Source organism: Podarcis bocagei (genome assembly GCF_964188305.1).
Source record: "Podarcis bocagei genome assembly, chromosome: 1".
Classification (NCBI taxonomy): Eukaryota; Metazoa; Chordata; class Lepidosauria; order Squamata; family Lacertidae; genus Podarcis; species Podarcis bocagei.
Window position 1 is genome coordinate 103,081,592 of NC_138125.1, and position 17,921 is coordinate 103,099,512.

Sequence of the window (17,921 nt, forward strand, 5' to 3'; positions counted from 1 at the left end):
AAACCTTAGTCAGATTTTCAGGTGCCATGGGACCCAAACTAGGGCTTTTGTGGTTCTGGTTAAGATATCTTTGTTAATATCAACGTAAAATGCTGCTTCTCAGCTCTAGAGTCCAAATGAAAGAGAACAGTATGTAATTTCAGACACCTTTTAACTGTTGAAAGAGAAAGAAAAACACTCAAAAGCAACTTAGTTTTTTAAAGGAAAATAAAAGAACAATACTTTTGTAATTCTCCATTTCTGATGAAAATCACATATGGGGTTCTTGAAGAATTCAGTCTTTGTAAATTCCTAAGAATGTACCTCTCATCTACTGGGTAACTGGCCTAATGTGTGGATCAGAACTTAAGTTAGCCACTGGATTTTTGATGTTCACGTGCAGTGCTCTGTTTTTAAAAAAACATATTAAAATGTCTAGACAAACAAGCTTTGATGTACAATGGGGTATACTATGTATGTATGGTATTACCCTTCTATGTATTGCCCTTCTTGGAATTACAAATCTGGCTTTTGCTCAAATTGGGGAAAAAGCTTCCTCCTAAGATCAGATCCCTAAATTTTATCTTGATGAAATAATGTTTGATCAGTGGATGATCTAAATGAGGAATCTCTTCTTTGAAGTTTGATTGACACAGGTGATTCTGAAGTCAGAAACATGTTTGGTCATATAGTGTACTGTAGAACTCAGCTCTGAGAGAAGAGGCACTATGAGAGGCATGGGAATATAAAGTGTTCAAACTTTTAATTTGGTCATTTTTACTGTCTGTGAATACGAATTCCCTTACCTGATTACTGTGTGAAATGTACCATGTACTGGAATCCAGGAAGATAGTCTTTCAGTTGTAATTGTGAGTTTAAACAATGGAAAGACATCTCCCCTAACATCTTTCCTGGGAACGGTTCATACCAGATAAATGTAGCCATCAGCAGACAGCCGTGTTTTATTTGTGATGCATTCTGACTTTGTTTATTAAGTAATCATTTCTGGGTACAAGTGTCAACACAATTTGCTTTTTGAATAATGTGAAGCAGATAACCTCAATTAGCAAGCAATTACGGTAATTTTCATACTAAATGCTCTCCTTAATTGTTTTCGAAACCTGAAACTAAAACTGTAATAAATAATGAATGGTGAGAATACATTGATTTAAGGGGCTCCATGGTGATTTTTCTATAGAGATGTGCTCAACCTACCAAGCAAAATTCCAAAAACCAGTATGGGTTCAATGTGGATTTGGCAGGCTGGGATAAAAGGCTTAATCATGGACTTATACTTTGCCTTCTTCCTCACAGTAACTCTTCCTTATATCTCCTCTTATAAGATACCATGTTCTTCTGTTCTTCTGTTCCTTCTAGAATCTATCCAATACACGCTCCTTCCTGAACTTATTTAATCTGATAGATGTCCTGCTCAGTTATTTCTGTTAAAAGAACCCTAGTTTTCTATTGGCCATTATCTATTGCCTCATCCACTGAAGTACCCACTATTTCCACTTATGTCTACTTATACTTTTAAACTAGGCTGCCAAATCCATATGGGGATCTGAGAGATGAGGGAAAGGGTGGGTTGGCCATATGAAGCTGTGATTTAAATACCGTGGAACATGCTGGATGTTGTATATCCTATGGCAGTTTGTTCAGTAGCTCTGTTTTGTAAAATCTGCATGCATTGTTGCTCAGATCCAAGACTTGTGAAGCCTGTGAACCCATTGATTCACTCCTGTCTTTCAGGGGACCCCATAAGAGCACCAAAAGAAATAGCTGCTCAACGATTTGTTTTTTACTGGATTTTTTTTTATAAACGTGACAGAAACCCAGTCAATAATATGAATTTAATACCTGCAGTGGGTTGAATGTATGTTTAAATTGAAACGGGTCTATTCCTCAGTATTAACAGCATTCACACATGCTCACAAATGGGAGTGGGGGAACAGGATCAAAAAATTAGTGTCACGTGCAAAAATGCCCTCACACCTTATTTTCGGATCATAAGATCACTATTTTTATAGTCAGTTGTTCAGGCTGTTGCAATAAACCTCACAACATAGTAGAAATACCAACAGAAGCATCTTCCGAAGTGTGAAGGAAGAAAGTTTGTAGGAAAGGGCAATGCTAATGGTACTGGATATAACAGGGCACTTTAATATTTAATTGTGCGGCTTTGTCTTAAGGTTCTAAACGGTCTGTTAATAAATGCCCCATAGTAAGCAGGGTCATGTGTATTACTTCAAATGGATAAACAACAGCCCAGATTCAACTAATGAGTTGTTCTAGCAGGAACTGGCAGTGCAATGGGGCTTTCTCCCTTCCCCTCCCCATGTGTCCCCCATCAGCTCTGGGGGCTTGGGAGAACTCCCAGAGCAGCATGCAAGGTGAGGAGAGGGCAAGTGTGCCTTCTAGGAAGCAGAAATACTTGTGCTAATGGAACAGTCCTTGTAATGAATTCACCACACCACGTGTGTTCTGTGCCCCTGGTCAGATTATAGGAAGTGCTAGCCTCCTATCTAAGGTGAGGAACCTGCGGGCCTCAAAATGTTGCTGCACAGCAACTCCCATCATCCGTAGCTGTTGGCCGTATATGTGAAAGGCTGCACCTGTTAAAATTCCCAACAAGTGGAAAGAATTGACTGAGGGTATCTGCAGTCCATCACAGGGACAGATAGCAACTACTCTGGAGTAATGTTTGGGGGGAAATTCAGTTAATGATATAGTAAGCACAGGTTCTGAGCATCTAAAAGATTTCACTGATGAGTAAAAACATATACCGTATTTTTTGCACCATAACACTCACTTTTTTCCTTCTAGAAAGTAAGGGGAAATGTCTGTGCATGTTATGGAGGGAATCCCTACGGGTGGCATGCCTACGGATTTTCCTCCTCTAAAAACTACGTGCATGTTATGGTCGGGTGCGTGTTATAGAGCGAAAAATACAGTATGTTTAAAAAGTGCTTTATGTTTTTTTGTGACATATGCCTAAACATAAACAAGGCTCCAAGCAGTGGCAATTAGAAACATTTTGTGGAATCCCCTCCCTGCACCCCAATCCCTTATTCACCTTGTTAATGTAGATGTCCACTGCAGTCTGTTAGATGTCTAAATAGTTGAAAGTTGCACTCAGATGTTACAGGTGGTGTGTGGTTTATAGTTTTAGCTATTCTACACTGTACACTGCTTCATCCACAGTGTTAACAATAGTACATATTTCATCCGTCGTCTTTTAATTATTGTTAACTTCAGCAAGCACCATTGCAAAATCCATCAAAAATGAGTTTTCACAGCAGTGCTTTATGTGGCCATTGATTTTCTCTCGTGTGGTTTTTCTTCATGTGCCTTGTTCTCGGTGACCCTGAGACTCAGCTTTGTTCTGGACTTGTAGCCCATGGCAGTAAAGTGGGGGAGATGAGGCATGAGCTGAGATGTAGAGCATGCATAAAGGAGGAGACATGTAAAAACTGAAATGACATGGCAGCTGAAACATCTTGTTGCTCATCCGGGTTGCATGTTTGAGGAGAGAATGGGAAGTAAATTGTGATATGCAACTGAATAACAGCCGACAGGGTGGATGGTTTTAAGGTATGTGGATGCTCAGTCACATAGCGCAGGCAGAAGGCCAAAGGACAAGGAGCTGTTGGGTGTCCTTACAGTCAGATTGTAGCCTTATAGCCTAAAAAGACGAGGAGACATTGATTTACAAAAACACAAAACACAGAGCTCATCTAAACTCCGGAAAGACAGAGAGCACCAGGCTTTAAAATGAATTCGACATGCTGTTTTATAACAATTTGAAATTCAATAGCTGTCATATGTGACATAATATTTTTGCACCTTAAGTATCTAATTGTTATGTATGCTTGCTACTAATAATAATGGCACACCTGCCTCATATCATAGGAAGCATACATCAGTCACTGAAACATGCATGGCTTTGTGATTTTCCCATTAAGCTTGTAGCATTGTTTTTCAGCTCTAACCTAAGGCTTTGTCTGTACCAGCTATTGCACTTAAGTTATTCCTAGGACTCACCTGTGTCCCAGGAGACCCTTGATCTGACCTTTATGTGCTAAAAGATGATGTGCAAAATCGCAGGCATAACTTGCAAATAAATCCTCTGGCGACCAGAACTCTAGCCAGCTGCTTTAAAGGGTGGGTTGGAAGCTTTGTTGCTGTGCAGATTCTTTGAAGTGGGCACCTCCTGGTCTAGTTACTTTTATTGAAGTGAAGTGTTTCCCTTTCCTAATCACAAAGTAATTAGACCACATTCTGCTTATGAAATAATTACCGGGAGGAAAGGAACCTGTTTCTTAAGCAGGCTGTAGGCATGCTCAGGCCCGAACACACAAATGCTCAAACTGTGAGGGGGGGGGGCAGAGGTACACATGCAAGCTCCACTCCCAACACCCCCAGGGATGTGGGCTCCTCTTTAGATCTTTGTGTGATTAAGCCCTGTTAAGGCAGGGCTCCCAATCACTGAGCCATTTCTGAAAGCATTCAGCTACATGTGCTGAACCTCCCTTCAGACCACCATGTTAAAGGCCCAGTGGTCTGAGGAGGCTCCCGCACACTTAGAGACAGGGATTGTATGTATGCCCTCATCCATGCTTTCAGCACTTGTACGTTCACATGAATGCCTGACCACAAGTTGTATAGCACGAAAAGCTCCATCCATCTTGCCTACCTGAAACAGCAGGCTGCAAGGCCTATCTATTTGCAGTTTTATTTTTAAGCATCTGTTCTAGCATGTCAGTTCTGGAGTTTTCTTTAGCCAACATTCACAGGATTTATCACTGTAGGAAATGTCTACCTTTGATTCATTCTCAGTGGAGAAAACCCAGAAGAGCCATAATTGGGAGTGCTACCTTGGATATGAAGAGGACTGCACCTGCTGTTCCAGTGGCTTTACCCTTGGAAGCGCAACTGGTGCAAACAGTCCTAACTGATTAAGACTACCCCTGAGTTGAAGACTACAATCCAAGGGTGTTTGTCGCACAGTTTTGAGGCACTTATTCATTATGGTCCAAGCCACTGAAGGGGCCACGTGCCCTTCTTCACACACAGATAATTGGAACGAAAACAAAACAAATGTGATGCTGTTGCTGAGCTTACTGTCTGAACAAGCTGTCTCAGTAGAAACATCAAGGTACTAGGCAATATCATCACATTTGAAATGAATTGACTATCCACCTTGTTTGCTTTCCAGCTTTCCTAATTTATTGGCTGTATTTGTTTTTCTTATCTATCCTGTGACATACAAGGAAATGGAGGAAGAGATAGAGAAATGGCTATTCCCCAGGTTGGGGTTTTCTTGTTTGCTATTTGTCAATTTACTTTTGGCCCTTTTTTCATTTATTATATTGTTCTCAGAAGTACTTTAAGAAACTTTAGACCTTAAAATTATAATAAAAAGATGTATTTCACAAAAGAAAACTTAGCCCTCAGACAGTTCTCTGTGGAATAATAAAACAAACATATGCCCGCATCCAAAGCCCCTTCGTGAAATGAAACCGAATGCTGAGAAGGAATCCCATGACCTTCACAAGCAGGAGAGCCTCTTCAATTTAAAGCAAAAGAAACAAAAATATTGCCCTGCTTTAAAAATGCTACAGTCGTCTTTAATTAATTACTCAACTCTGAATGAGACACTTTTTGCTGTTGTTGTTTATACTTACAAATATTTTGATCAGGACTAAATTTAAAATGTGTGTTTTGTGAATAAACTTCCTTGGCTGCTCTTTCTTTATTGGTGCCATAATTTTGACTTATGGGTATTTTGATCCTGTGTAGAGGCTAGCTGCGGCTGCATGATGATAATCTAAATTATAGTCTGATTTCCATTCTAGTAGCTTTCTCCTCCCCCACCCCCAACAATCACCTTAGTTTCAGGCAGTCATCTTTGTGATAATAGGGGTATTGATAGAAAGAGCTATTGAAAGCATTCCCCTTTCTATAGCTTTATCATTGTATTAGATTTGTTTGTTTGTTTGTTTGTTTGTTTGTTTGGAAATGGTATGCCGCCTTTGAGACTTTTACAACAGAAAGATGGTATATAAATATCTTAAATAAGAAATCACAATTTTTTGCTTGGCATGCTAAGTACGCACAGTTTTGATTAACTGCAACACAGCACACAGTGTTAGCATAGAGGAAGGACTTCCTGCAGGAGAAAAAGTGATCACTTACAATATTTTGCAGGCTGCCCATCTAAACCCATCATTGCCTGGCACCTACACACTAAGGGCAAGGTTCCAGCGAACTTGTGAGTGGGCAGCATGCCATCTGAACAGATGGGCATGGAAGTAGGCAGCCAGTAGACCATGTATGTGCATCAACTGTGGGTGTTGAGGGCAAGATTCCCAATGGAGAGTGTCCAAACAGCTGTCTGGCCTGAGCCAACATGCCTACGACCAAGGAAGAGTGCCATCCCTAAATCCTGCTGAGTTGGATTAACCTTCAAAAAATAAAAATTGCTTCTGCAGTAGCATAAGGTGAGCTTTTGGCTTGTTTAAATCTGGGAGAATGAATTAGGCAGGCGAGATAAAAAGAAGCACTAATGAAGCATCCGCTAGAGGGGAATAAATATAGGGCAAGGAGTATTAAAAATACCACTAACACAAGGGCATTTCTCAGTAGATATTAGCCAGCAGTTTGAGGCATTCTTGTTAACTCTTCAGCTCCCGGAATGGTAAAAACTTTCAAAAAGGGCAACATTCCAGCAGAACTGAGACACCCTTCTGGTGGAGCTATCTCATTTTCCAATGTGTCATTTTAAATACACTGGGAACGTTGTTATACCCTATTCTGCAGCTCTAGTTGTATGCAAGTATGAATGCGTGCATAAGAATGTGAATACTATGGATGTACTTCAATTTATGCCTGCAGTTCTCAGCCCAGCAAATGAGTTGTCCTTAGCTAGATCACTTTATTAGTATCTAATTGTTTGATATAACAGGACACAATGGGAGAGAAAACTGCTGCTGCTTTTGCCAACAGCTTTGGTATTGGACTTGGACCTGGGGAAACCACTCTTCATATTCTGTTCTTGATGATCTTTGAACTTGATAGTTCTTTAACTTCCGTTACCTATCTGTAAAATGGGAGTTACTGTGACCTGTTTTTTAAAAGATGAGTTAAACATTTTTAAACATGCTATATTAATGCTTATTAAAATTCAACTAATAAACCTGGCTAAGTGCCATGGAAACTTTATGAGAAAATTTAAAAAAAATCATTGTAAAAATTAGAAAATGAAGCTGAGATTCAAGACTTGAGCAACAGAAAGTCAAGTACAACTAGGATGTGATTGATTATAAGTTCATGCACTAGTTTATATGTTATGTCTTTCATAGCAAACTCATTTGCAGTATTTTCCACTAGGTTTAGTTGTTTCATGCCTATAACTTGTAGCTCAATTTCCCATGTGAAATGGCTGCATAGGAATCATGTCCTACAACCATACGTTCTTAGTAACGGCAGGAAAGCTCAACATAAGACAGAGTAAACCACGTCTATAGAGTAAGCAGCTCTACATACTACTGTAATTATGCCATTCTGAAGATTGGTTCAGGCTGATTCTACATATTGCCTATAATGTATGGCCTGGCTCTAAGATGACTGATACAATTTCACATTTGTAACTGAGCAGATTTGGGTCGGGCCTACACTTGTGAGAGAGACCAAATGAGAACCTCATGTGTATTGCTTTAAGCCACATACAAGAAGGATGTGACAAAAGAATAGCAGTGTTTCATAAAAGGAATGAATTGAGTCAGGGAACTAAGAATATAGCTTATCATTTTGTTGTAACTAAGATAATAAAAACAAAATATGACCCCTGGCCTATATAGTCTAGTATCCTGTTCCCCAAAGTGGCCTCTCATGTCCCTTCAGGAAGTCCACAGGCAGGACATGAAAACCATAGGCTCTTCCTTTCTGTTGCCCACTTCCACCAGCTATTATTCAGTGATCAATAAGCTTGGGCTCTGAATTTGACCAGTCCCTTTAGGCCATCTAAGATATTAGCCACCATCCCATCTTGCAGAAGTGAATTTCAAAAATTATGTGCTGTATCATCAGACGTATACCCTAATTTTCCTTTAGAAAGTACAGAGCACATAAGCACCACAGCATTAGGTGTTCCCAGATCATTAAATGTGTCCACCATGTCTTGCTCCTTTTTATAAGTTGACCCAATCTTAGAGGAGAACCTAATGATTTATATGTATACCCCCAACCTTATGGCTTTAGTTGCAACAGCAACCAAAATACAAAGTAAGCCATTGCCCTGATTCAGCTATTGTGACATGGCACATTAGGAGCAGTTCTTCTTTCATGCAGTCATCCAGAGGGTCACACCATATTCTGAAAAACTAGTCAGATCTAGACATCTGGCACTTGATTCTGCTGAGGTTTGCTCGGACAATTAACATACATAACAGTGCGAGCAGATCAATAAGGCTGTAACATGCATCTACATACAGATGTGCTCCAAGCAATGTAATCCAATTAATCCATGGGATGAAGTAAGGTGCATAGAAGGTGCAAGTGAGAATGTATACACTAACTAAAATATATTGGACCACTGCTCAAGGTTTTCAATCCCTTGCGGGGTTACTCACAAGCAATGCTTGTTGTTCAGGACTCTTAAATCAGGGCTCTGGTTCAGTGCAATATGTGTGAAATAACACATATTGATTTTCTTTTATTTAAGATATTATACTGCTCATTATCCAGATTAAGTTGGGACTGTTTATAATAAATTTCATTGATATCTTGCAGGATTGGGAGGGAAGTACCTCCATAGGCTTGAGCATGAAGGAAGGCTCTCTTACTCTGTTAAAAGGTCTATAAGGTTTTGATTTATAACTGAACTGAGGGTCAAGGCAAGCAAAGCCATTATCATTATTCTTACACACACTAGGGAACTGAACTGTGTACAGAGGGCAGTGTACTTAAAAGGAGACGTAAGGAAGGAGAATGTAACACAGATCTGTGTTGTTGTTTTTTTAAAAAATCTGACATTTACAGATTCAAACAAAGGAATGTGATATAGTACTCAGACAGTAAATGTACAGTCCAGCTTCTTTATTAAACAATGTGTGGCTAAAAGTTCTAGTTCCAAGCAGGAGTGAAAGCAACTTCCTTTTACTTGTTCTACTTAAGGACCCAGTATTATTCCACTGCAATATCACTCTTTTTCACTAGGAGCTACTTCCTTGTTCCAATAACCCTGGTAGCCCTCATTCTTGGAACATGTTGCAGTTGTGTTCTGATTCTTGGTAACCCTAAGTTACATGCATTTGTTCCATTTTGCTTATCACAGAGCTGTTTGCCATAAAGTTACATTGTCAGCCCTTGGTTTACTTCAGGATAACTGGCATATTTTTGCAGAAATTCTGCCTTTGCAGAAACTGACAATGACTTCATTCCTGGATGCTAGGAGAAATCTAGCAGTATTGTTATACCCTTTAGCTAACTTGGGAGGGGGGGAGGGAAGAGGGGAAAGTTGCTGAGGTTGAATTTAACAAAACCAGATTTGCCCATAGACTTGCAAGCGCTTAGTGTGTGGACTTTTTAATGCTTCAGGTGACATTGCTGCTGACTGAAGAACGTTCATCAAATCATAAAACTGCTGATAAGCCAGCTTTCCCGAATAGGAACCTTCTGAAGGTTTCTCAGACTTTCTTAATACTTGAAGCTAGTGGAAATGATTGAGATTATTAGAATATTTGGTGGAAAATGGGAGAGATCCCAAGGGTTTGACCATGCACTATCCCTTATGCCCAAATCTTAAAATATCATACCTGCTTGGAGTGTTAATAGCACAACATTATTGTTAACATGAGTGTGATATCATTTTGGGGTCATTACACTAGCACAGTGACATTGGCAGGCCTCATCCTAAGTACTCACATGCTAGACCAACAATTCTTCAGATTAGATTATTAGTCTGTGGGAAATTGTCATTTTTCTATCTTTCTTTTGTCTAGTATCAACATCTATACATAGCAGTGCCAATACATTGTCTAAAATGGATATACTATATTAGAAAGGTGACACACTGATATATAAGCATAGTACTTTTCCTTCATTGATATGTGCATAATTTTTATTGATTCTCATGATAGCTCTTTGAGGGAGGTCACTAATATTCCTTTTTAAGGACTGCCCACAATGTTATAACACTTCTCACTTTTCACTTATCTGTTGAAATCAAGAATACACAACATACGCCTGTGTGTGTGTGAAGAACGTCCAATTTTCCCTTGGCTTAAAATTGCAGCGTTAAAGTGCTTCACTTTAGCTTGATCACTCCCAACGTATTCTCTTTGAATCACTGATGGAGTATCATTTATTGACCCCCAAGGAATGCTGGGAGGTCATTTTCTTTCATTCTGGGTAGAGAAATGATCTCACAACTTTATCTGCTATGTTATATGTAAAAGTATAATTAAGAGTGGGGATCTTTGAGAGAATAAAAATGATATAGACCTGAATAGTTTAGATAGGGATGTTGTAGCATGAATATTAGCACCAGATCTGTATAACATTAAAAGATATGGAGAGGGGAGATAAATGGAACTAATTTATTTTGAATTTACACACATGCCTCAGTTTGTATTAATATTAAAGTTCTATCCAAAATCTAAATGGAAAGTCTGACATCTTAGAAGTTCTCTCAACAGCATCAGCAAATCATTCTTGTTTACCCTACATGCTAATAAAACGGGAGCATGACACTCCTGAAAACAAGATTGCAAAATACAGAAAATGTGGTCTGACATTTTTTTCTCCCCAAAGGAGGGACTGCCACTAACGAAAGTATTTCTTATGAAGGCTCGATTGCTTAAGATGCAGAATATTAAGAGAGAAAAACACTTTAGGACACAGCCATGTCACCAGCTGTTACTCATTTCTAATGAAATTGTTAAGTGATATTCCTCATAAATAGGTCAGCGAAACTTTTGAATCACAGAGACTGTTTTATCTGTTTTCTCTGTGAAACGTTGGTATTAAATTTAGAATGGGTAATTCATTAAGCTCATTAGCTATCACTGGGAGAGTAGAGCACTTTCTAAGATGTAGGTTTCAGGGCTTAAAACGTTAGTGCTTACAAATAAACATGAAAGCAGTGTGTGCCGTAAAATATGGGATCATAATATTTTAAAGTATATTTTGAGGGAGGCCCTCTGGATTAATTATGAACATTTTGTAGAGACCGACATTTACATATAAACAGCATATATTATGGCTTCTTGTTAACTGTGTTTTACTATGAAAGAAGATAGGGAGCCTAGTTAAAAAACCAGCCAAAATTTACTGATTATTTCTGTTTTGGATAAAAATAACACATTTCTTTATGTGTTTCAGTCCCGCATGGCAAACTGTGGTTCCTTTTAAAACAAAGCACAATTAAAATCTACCAAGAAATAGTTTCTTATTTTGGTTCACTTACATAAAATGATAAGGAGGTAGCATCACCTCCACCCTTCAGGCAGATCACTGCCTGGATGGGAGGCCAGGACCTGTGCCATGGAAGAGAAGTGAAAGATGTAAATGTATTAATAAATAACTTAGAGCAAAGCACCTCCAATTCTTTCCCTCTTTCCTTAAATTTCATTGACATATTTTAAATACATATGGTAATCTCTTTTTTTGGGGGGGGGCGAGAGCATAATCCACAAATAGAAAAGAAGGTGCTAAATTAGATGAGAGCTCCCATAGCAGGAATTCATATGTGTAGCACTAGGGAATGAAAAAGAACCTACCTGCTGCTGCCACAGCTGCCAACATTGCAGGTAGGTAAAATGTAGTGGAGGTGATGAAGTTGGGGGGAAGCTAGGAGATAACAGGGGGCTGGGAATGATGCTTTTCTCTCAGTGGCAATTGGGAGAGCAATTGCATTTAACAAAGCTTGTAGCTTGGCTTGGAAATAACCGATTGTCCAACCTTTTCAGAAATGTTTTCAGAGTTCATCTATGACTTGAACTGAGAGGTATTTGACTATCTCAAAACAATACCGACCGACTTTAAAGAGTTATTGAAAGGGTTACTGAGCAGGCACATTAAACACGGAATTATTATTACTAGAGGTAGCGAGGGATAAAATGTTATAAATAAAGAAGGCTGCGTGTCAGTGTTATTAGCATGCAGATTCTTAGCACTTAGCGCAGAGCAAACTGCGTATGTTCTGTTAAGTTACTTTCAATCGACCCTTCCTTGTTCAGCATTGTTTGATTTGATGCTAGCAGGTTCTAACTTGTAAATGAATGCATTTTCAGATATCCCGTCATAGAAGGAATCATTCCCAACACAATTTAACACTTTCTGAGTTCATCAGCCCAGTGGAGCAAACGGTAAGCAATTGTATTACAGAATTTACAATTTATTGATGTAGTTCTTTACTTCAGATTTCATTAATCAAAATGTAATGCATGTTTTTTGGAGGGTAAGTACTTAGGGCTGCAGATGCCTCAATATATTAATAGGGTGAAGAGAACTAAAGATTTGGGAGAAGGTTGGTTAAACAGTGAAAAGAATAATTTTGGAATCTACAAACCATTGTGGTGAATGATATACAATTTCAATTACCCATTAACTCAAGAAAATTAAAGCTGACATTTCAGCAATACTAATAGATATTTATTACATGATGACATTGCTTATCCAAAAATGGATGTGTTTAGCAAAATGAATAAAATCAAGAGAAAATGCTAGGCATGAAGTTGCTTTCTGAAGAGTTTGCTACTCAGTGAGGAGCAGGGATAAACCTGTAGAAAACCTGTAGAAAAATTAGTCCTGGTGTGTTCCCCGTTTCCACTTGCACTATGGTTCCTAAAGTAGATGAGAAACTCTCAGATAGAGATAAGTCTGGATTTGCTGCTAATGTGCGTCCAACTCTGTTGTTCTGCTGGCACAGCATGTCTGCAGTAGCATGCTGGTCCCAATTAGTTGGCACCACCATGCCAAGTCCCGAGAATGAACCCGCATGCTTGGTTGGCTCCCTAGTGGTGTGGCTGAAGAGAGAGAAAGCTTCTTCCCTCTGGTTCATGCCTAGGCAGTCTTTGCCATCACCACCTTCTCCATCCTCCCTCCAGTACAGCACAGCTCAGCAAATATAGTGAAATTTGAAACACCTAAAATTTGAATAGCTAGATGATGAAAGTGACTTTAACTGAGAGAATGATTTTTGGAGGTAGGGAGGGCAAACTGATTCTGTTGATATTCTGCTAAATCTAAGAACTACAGCCTGCTCTGTCAGAGAGAGTACAATCCCATCCAGGGCAGATAATTTCTTGGGCACAGGAACCAGTCACGCACGGAGCCTCTGACTTGCCAGGATTCAAACTCAGTTTATTTTCCTTCATTCAGTCCACCAAATTCTTTTTGCATTTGTTTTACAATTCTACTTGTTAATTCTGATTCTTGTGTTCTTGCAAGTTTTAATTAATAACTATTTTACTTGGAGTTTTTATACAAGTGGGCCTCTCCATTTCAGAAGAAGAAACCCATTTCCACTCCTGCATCCTTTTTATGTAGCTAGAACCTCCCCTTCCTCCTCTCAAGGACGTAAGAGGCATACAACCAAATGTTGCCACAATGATGTGGGAACTGATTCTCCGTGGTACACCTCAGTGACTCTCCAGTAACATCTATATTGAGGAACCATGGGATGAGCGCAAATCCTTCTCATATAAATGTTACCTGATCCCTTGGAGGACAATGTCGCCTTGGAAAGTCACTAGGTCATTGTCCATACTCACATGGTTCCTCAATACAAATATTACCCAAGAAGAGTATATAAAACAAGACCACGGGTCAATTTCTACCATACTGTTGCACTTATGTATGAATTGGGCCATGGAAGCCTTTGTTGACAGTAGTCCTCTGTATATGCACAGAAACTTCATGCCAGCAAGATAAAATTCTTCTACGGCTCTAACTGCCAAACCTCAGATCTAGATTGCAGTTGTCACCATCCTCCTATGAATTCTTTGCTTTCAGGCCTCAGAATGTGAACTGTATGAGAGAGACCTCAGAATTAACTATTTAACAGATGTTTATTTGTATAAATAACAAATAAATATTAAACTAAGTTTTTGGATCAGTGCTGTGTGGTTTATGGTGTGAATTTATTTGTTTTTATGGAGAACCTTTCAAATAGGAGATCTCATCTCCTGAACATTTTCCTAATCTAGGAAATTCATCCGCCCTCTATACTGGCCTCCACCCATTTAGCTGACATATCCCAACTGCTCCTTCCTTCCCCAGCGTCCTGCCCTCCAATAGATTCCCCTCCCCTCTTACCATAACATTCCATCCTCCAGGCAATTCTTCCTTCTATCCAGTCATGCTCCAGAACACAGACCTTCTTTAAAGCAATGCCCCACTGCTCTCAGTAAGACTTCTGAATAATTTTTCATACCGACTTCATAATTTTTTTCTTTGCCATTATGTAAAATATTCAAGCACACAGATAACATCTATAGAGATATTGCACACCATAGTCACACAGATGCATTAACTGCATGAAATATGAACAAGTATAAAGCAATAAAAGCATGTCATTTTATCCTTTCCCTCACCCCTATACAGAGTCCTTGAGTTCTTCTGCCTTATTTCTGTGCTCGTTTATGTTCAGGGCTATTGCTCCCTCAACCTTTCTTCAGCTAGAAAGGTGCAGGAACAGTACAGCTAAAAAACAACACCCCCAAACAAATGATGGATATTTATTGAAGTAGAAAAGATAGCAAGTGCTGTAAGGACATTTCATGTTCAGTAATCTCATGCCATCCATCTGTGGAAGGAATGAAACGATAACCTGAATCCTCCTGGAAGGATTGTGATGGAGACATTTGAACAGATGCTCACCAATGCAAAACACACGTGTCTTTCTGTGGTGCAGTTTTGACGTAATGTTTCCAACCTCTGAGGCCTGGTCATGTGTCAAAGGTTCAAAGAAAAGGACTGTGGGAAGAGAGCATGTAATTCTGTGGCTCACTGCCTCCTCGCTGTTACATCTGTGTCAGCCCAGAGTTGCAATTTCTGGTTGTTGCCTGTTTCCATTGGAATAAACTACTTCGGCAAGAGGGGGAAATGACCAAAATTGGGATCTATTTCAGAGAAACTAATCTGAAGCTTGGATGGTAAACAGAAGCCATCTCCAATTCACATTTTAGCCAGGGGAAAATAACTTCCTTCCTTGTACGTATCCTGGCAAGAACAGTGTGCATATGTAAGGTACAGAATGAGAAGGGGAACAGGCCAGATGTTTGCTATAATCTTGGTGCCATGGGGTGGGAGAAGGCTGGATGATTTATGTGAACATGATCAAAAAATCCTTGCATTGCTTTATGGAGCAACAACCTGATTCTGAGTGGAGCAACAATCTGTTTATTGAGGAACAGTTCCTTGGGTGATCCATTTTTTTTCTTTTGCATTCAGTACTGAAAATATGGTCCAACATACACAAATCTATGCATTAGTACCTATAGCCTGTGCTTCTAAAAATTTCAGGAGCTCATGAAGAACGTGTGTTATGTAGCATATGCGTTGCCCAACATGTTCCAAAATCTCAGCTGTTCATAAAAATGCAGAGTATGCTCCTGATACTGTAGCATACGTTTTTGTATTTATATTCCAAAATTTGGCTTACATATAATGAAAACAAACAATATTATATATGAATCTTTTATGGACTGTTTGCATATTTTAATTAAAAAGTGTATTTGAAACTTAATAACTTATTTTATGGCAATAGATAACCTTATATAAAATTGTGCAGCATAGTAATAAAATGCCTGCATCTCTAAGCCAGGCCTGAATAACTGAAGTGACCCACTGAAGTCGAATGCAGCACACAGGTCCAGTGTTGTAGCCTGCTAGTAGGCTGACAAACTCCTTGTTTTGGTAGTCCTGGGGAGAAAAAGCCAAGGAATTTATCAAGAGGTTTATTGAGGCTTTGGAGAACCACCACACAGGGCTGGTGGCTCTGTCTAAGGTTGTAAATTGTGCAGACCTGGATTCAAATATAAGCAGAGGTGAGGTAGTAGTCCAACCAATGTGGTGTTATTTTTTGTATCTTGTCTTGTTTCATGGTCTCTGGGCAATCTCAAGCCCTATATTCTGTACCTGCTCAGACCAAAGTTCAGAATCTTCTAGACCACTATGAGAAATTTCATATGGTGGCTTGTAGCTACCCACTGTTGGATCCTAGGGCAAGTGTTTCTACCGGTGGGTCCTGCTAAGATACATGGCTGCTAGCTGCTGCTAAAGGATGCCTTTTGCTATTCCCGGCCCTTCACTGATACGTTTTCTTGCAACATTTCTGTTTTCATTTCTGTTCATTTTTTAAGACTTTGTAGCAAGCTCTTCAACACATAATACCTGCCTTAGCTGGGAAGCACAGCTTATCTAGGTCTAAGCTGCATTTGTGAACATATATTAAAACAATTGGGTGGGAACTTGTTTCTTTGGCATTATGCCAGTGTAGGGAAACCTGAAAGCACAAATAAGAATTTAGCATATGTTTGTTCTTTATTGCAGGTAATCAAAGAAGGGTGTCTTCTAAAAGCTAAAATTGCAGATGGAGGCAAGAAGCAAAGGTATGAGGCAATAACCAAAACTTACAGGATAAGCAAAAGTGTTAGAAAGCTCATTATGTCTTGAAGGGGTAGCTATAAGAGCCTGACCTGCAGACTAAGCTCAAAGTATCATAGTAATTTCATAAGGTGACATCATACGGTACACAGAATTCATGGGTCTTTCTTCTGTATTATAAATTAGGAAGGGTATTTCTCTGTTATTAATCTGCAGCAAATACATAGTTTAAGAACACTGGGGTTTGATTGTGGTAAAAGTTTCACAAAATAATGTATTTTATCCATTGGGTGCCTTTTTGTTTTTAAAGTGGCTTCAGTGGAAACAGAGACAAGATACTAATTCATTATGTTTAATTGTAGCAATTCTTTTTTTGCCCTAGATTTTGCTAGATTTTCATTTTTGTTGCCCTAGATTTTGCTAGATTTTCATTTTCTTAAATTTTAACCCTCCCAATGTTGTTGTTGTTTTTTTAAAAAAGCCCCAAAACAGAGTCCTTTAAAAAGAAAAGAATTAAACTGGGGAATCTTTTAGAAATAAGTGCATCCTGCTGTGTTTTCATAATAGGCGCTGTATTAGCAAGCTGCAGTTCTGGTGCCACTTCTGCCCTCAGCCTCAGGCAGAGGACTTGAAACTGGCAGGGGCAAAGCACATGGATCACTCTGTCCAGACCGTAATTTGAGGGGAAGGGAAATCGTTGCTTTTCAAACTGGAGGTGGAAATGTCATTAGTAATTAGTGATTATTGAGTGTAGAAAATATATTGGGATTCAGAGGCTGGATTAGCAGATTTTTGAGGCAACTTCAACTCAAAAATTCTGTGTCTGGAATCAGGATCATCACGGCTGTATTTCTTCATAGTGACTGTGGTAATCTACTGCTGATTTCACTGTATTTACTTTCTGAGGCCGTACAGTCTTATGGACATATAGTATCTTAGTTTTCACTTGGAGAATGGAGTGCATGAGGCAGGTAGCTGTCTCTCTGAAGTGTTAAGTTTTTACGTAGAGCACCATTTTCATGTCAGGAGATCCTTTCGAACAACCAACTCTGCAGGAAAAACTGAAGTAGTATTGTTCTGTGAGAAAACTGTAGTACCAGAATAAGTGAACATTTAAATTGGTTTATATAGTCACTAAACTCCTGGGTTCTCACTATGGTTGAATAACCTTTTTCTAATGAAGGATTAGCCACCATTGTCCTCTCCAACTCCCATCTTCAACCATTGACTATACAGGCTGGGGCTGGTGGGTCCAAAATTGGCACTGTATTGAGTGCCCCTGTTCTAATCAAATGACTGCTCCACCATTTTATTTATTAATTGCATGT

General features: G+C 39.2%; 1 protein-coding gene across 1 annotated transcript in view; it reads left to right on the forward strand.

The window, feature by feature from the left end:
• The window catches only part of ARHGAP15 (Rho GTPase activating protein 15), a 379,241-nt gene that overhangs the window by 24,091 nt on the left and 337,229 nt on the right, over window positions 1–17,921 (forward strand). Inside the window, exons 3-4 of the mRNA XM_081168151.1 lie at window positions 12,276–12,350; window positions 16,540–16,598. Coding sequence (XP_081024277.1) covers window positions 12,276–12,350; window positions 16,540–16,598 — 134 coding nt within the window. The remainder of the gene's footprint in view (window positions 1–12,275; window positions 12,351–16,539; window positions 16,599–17,921) is intronic.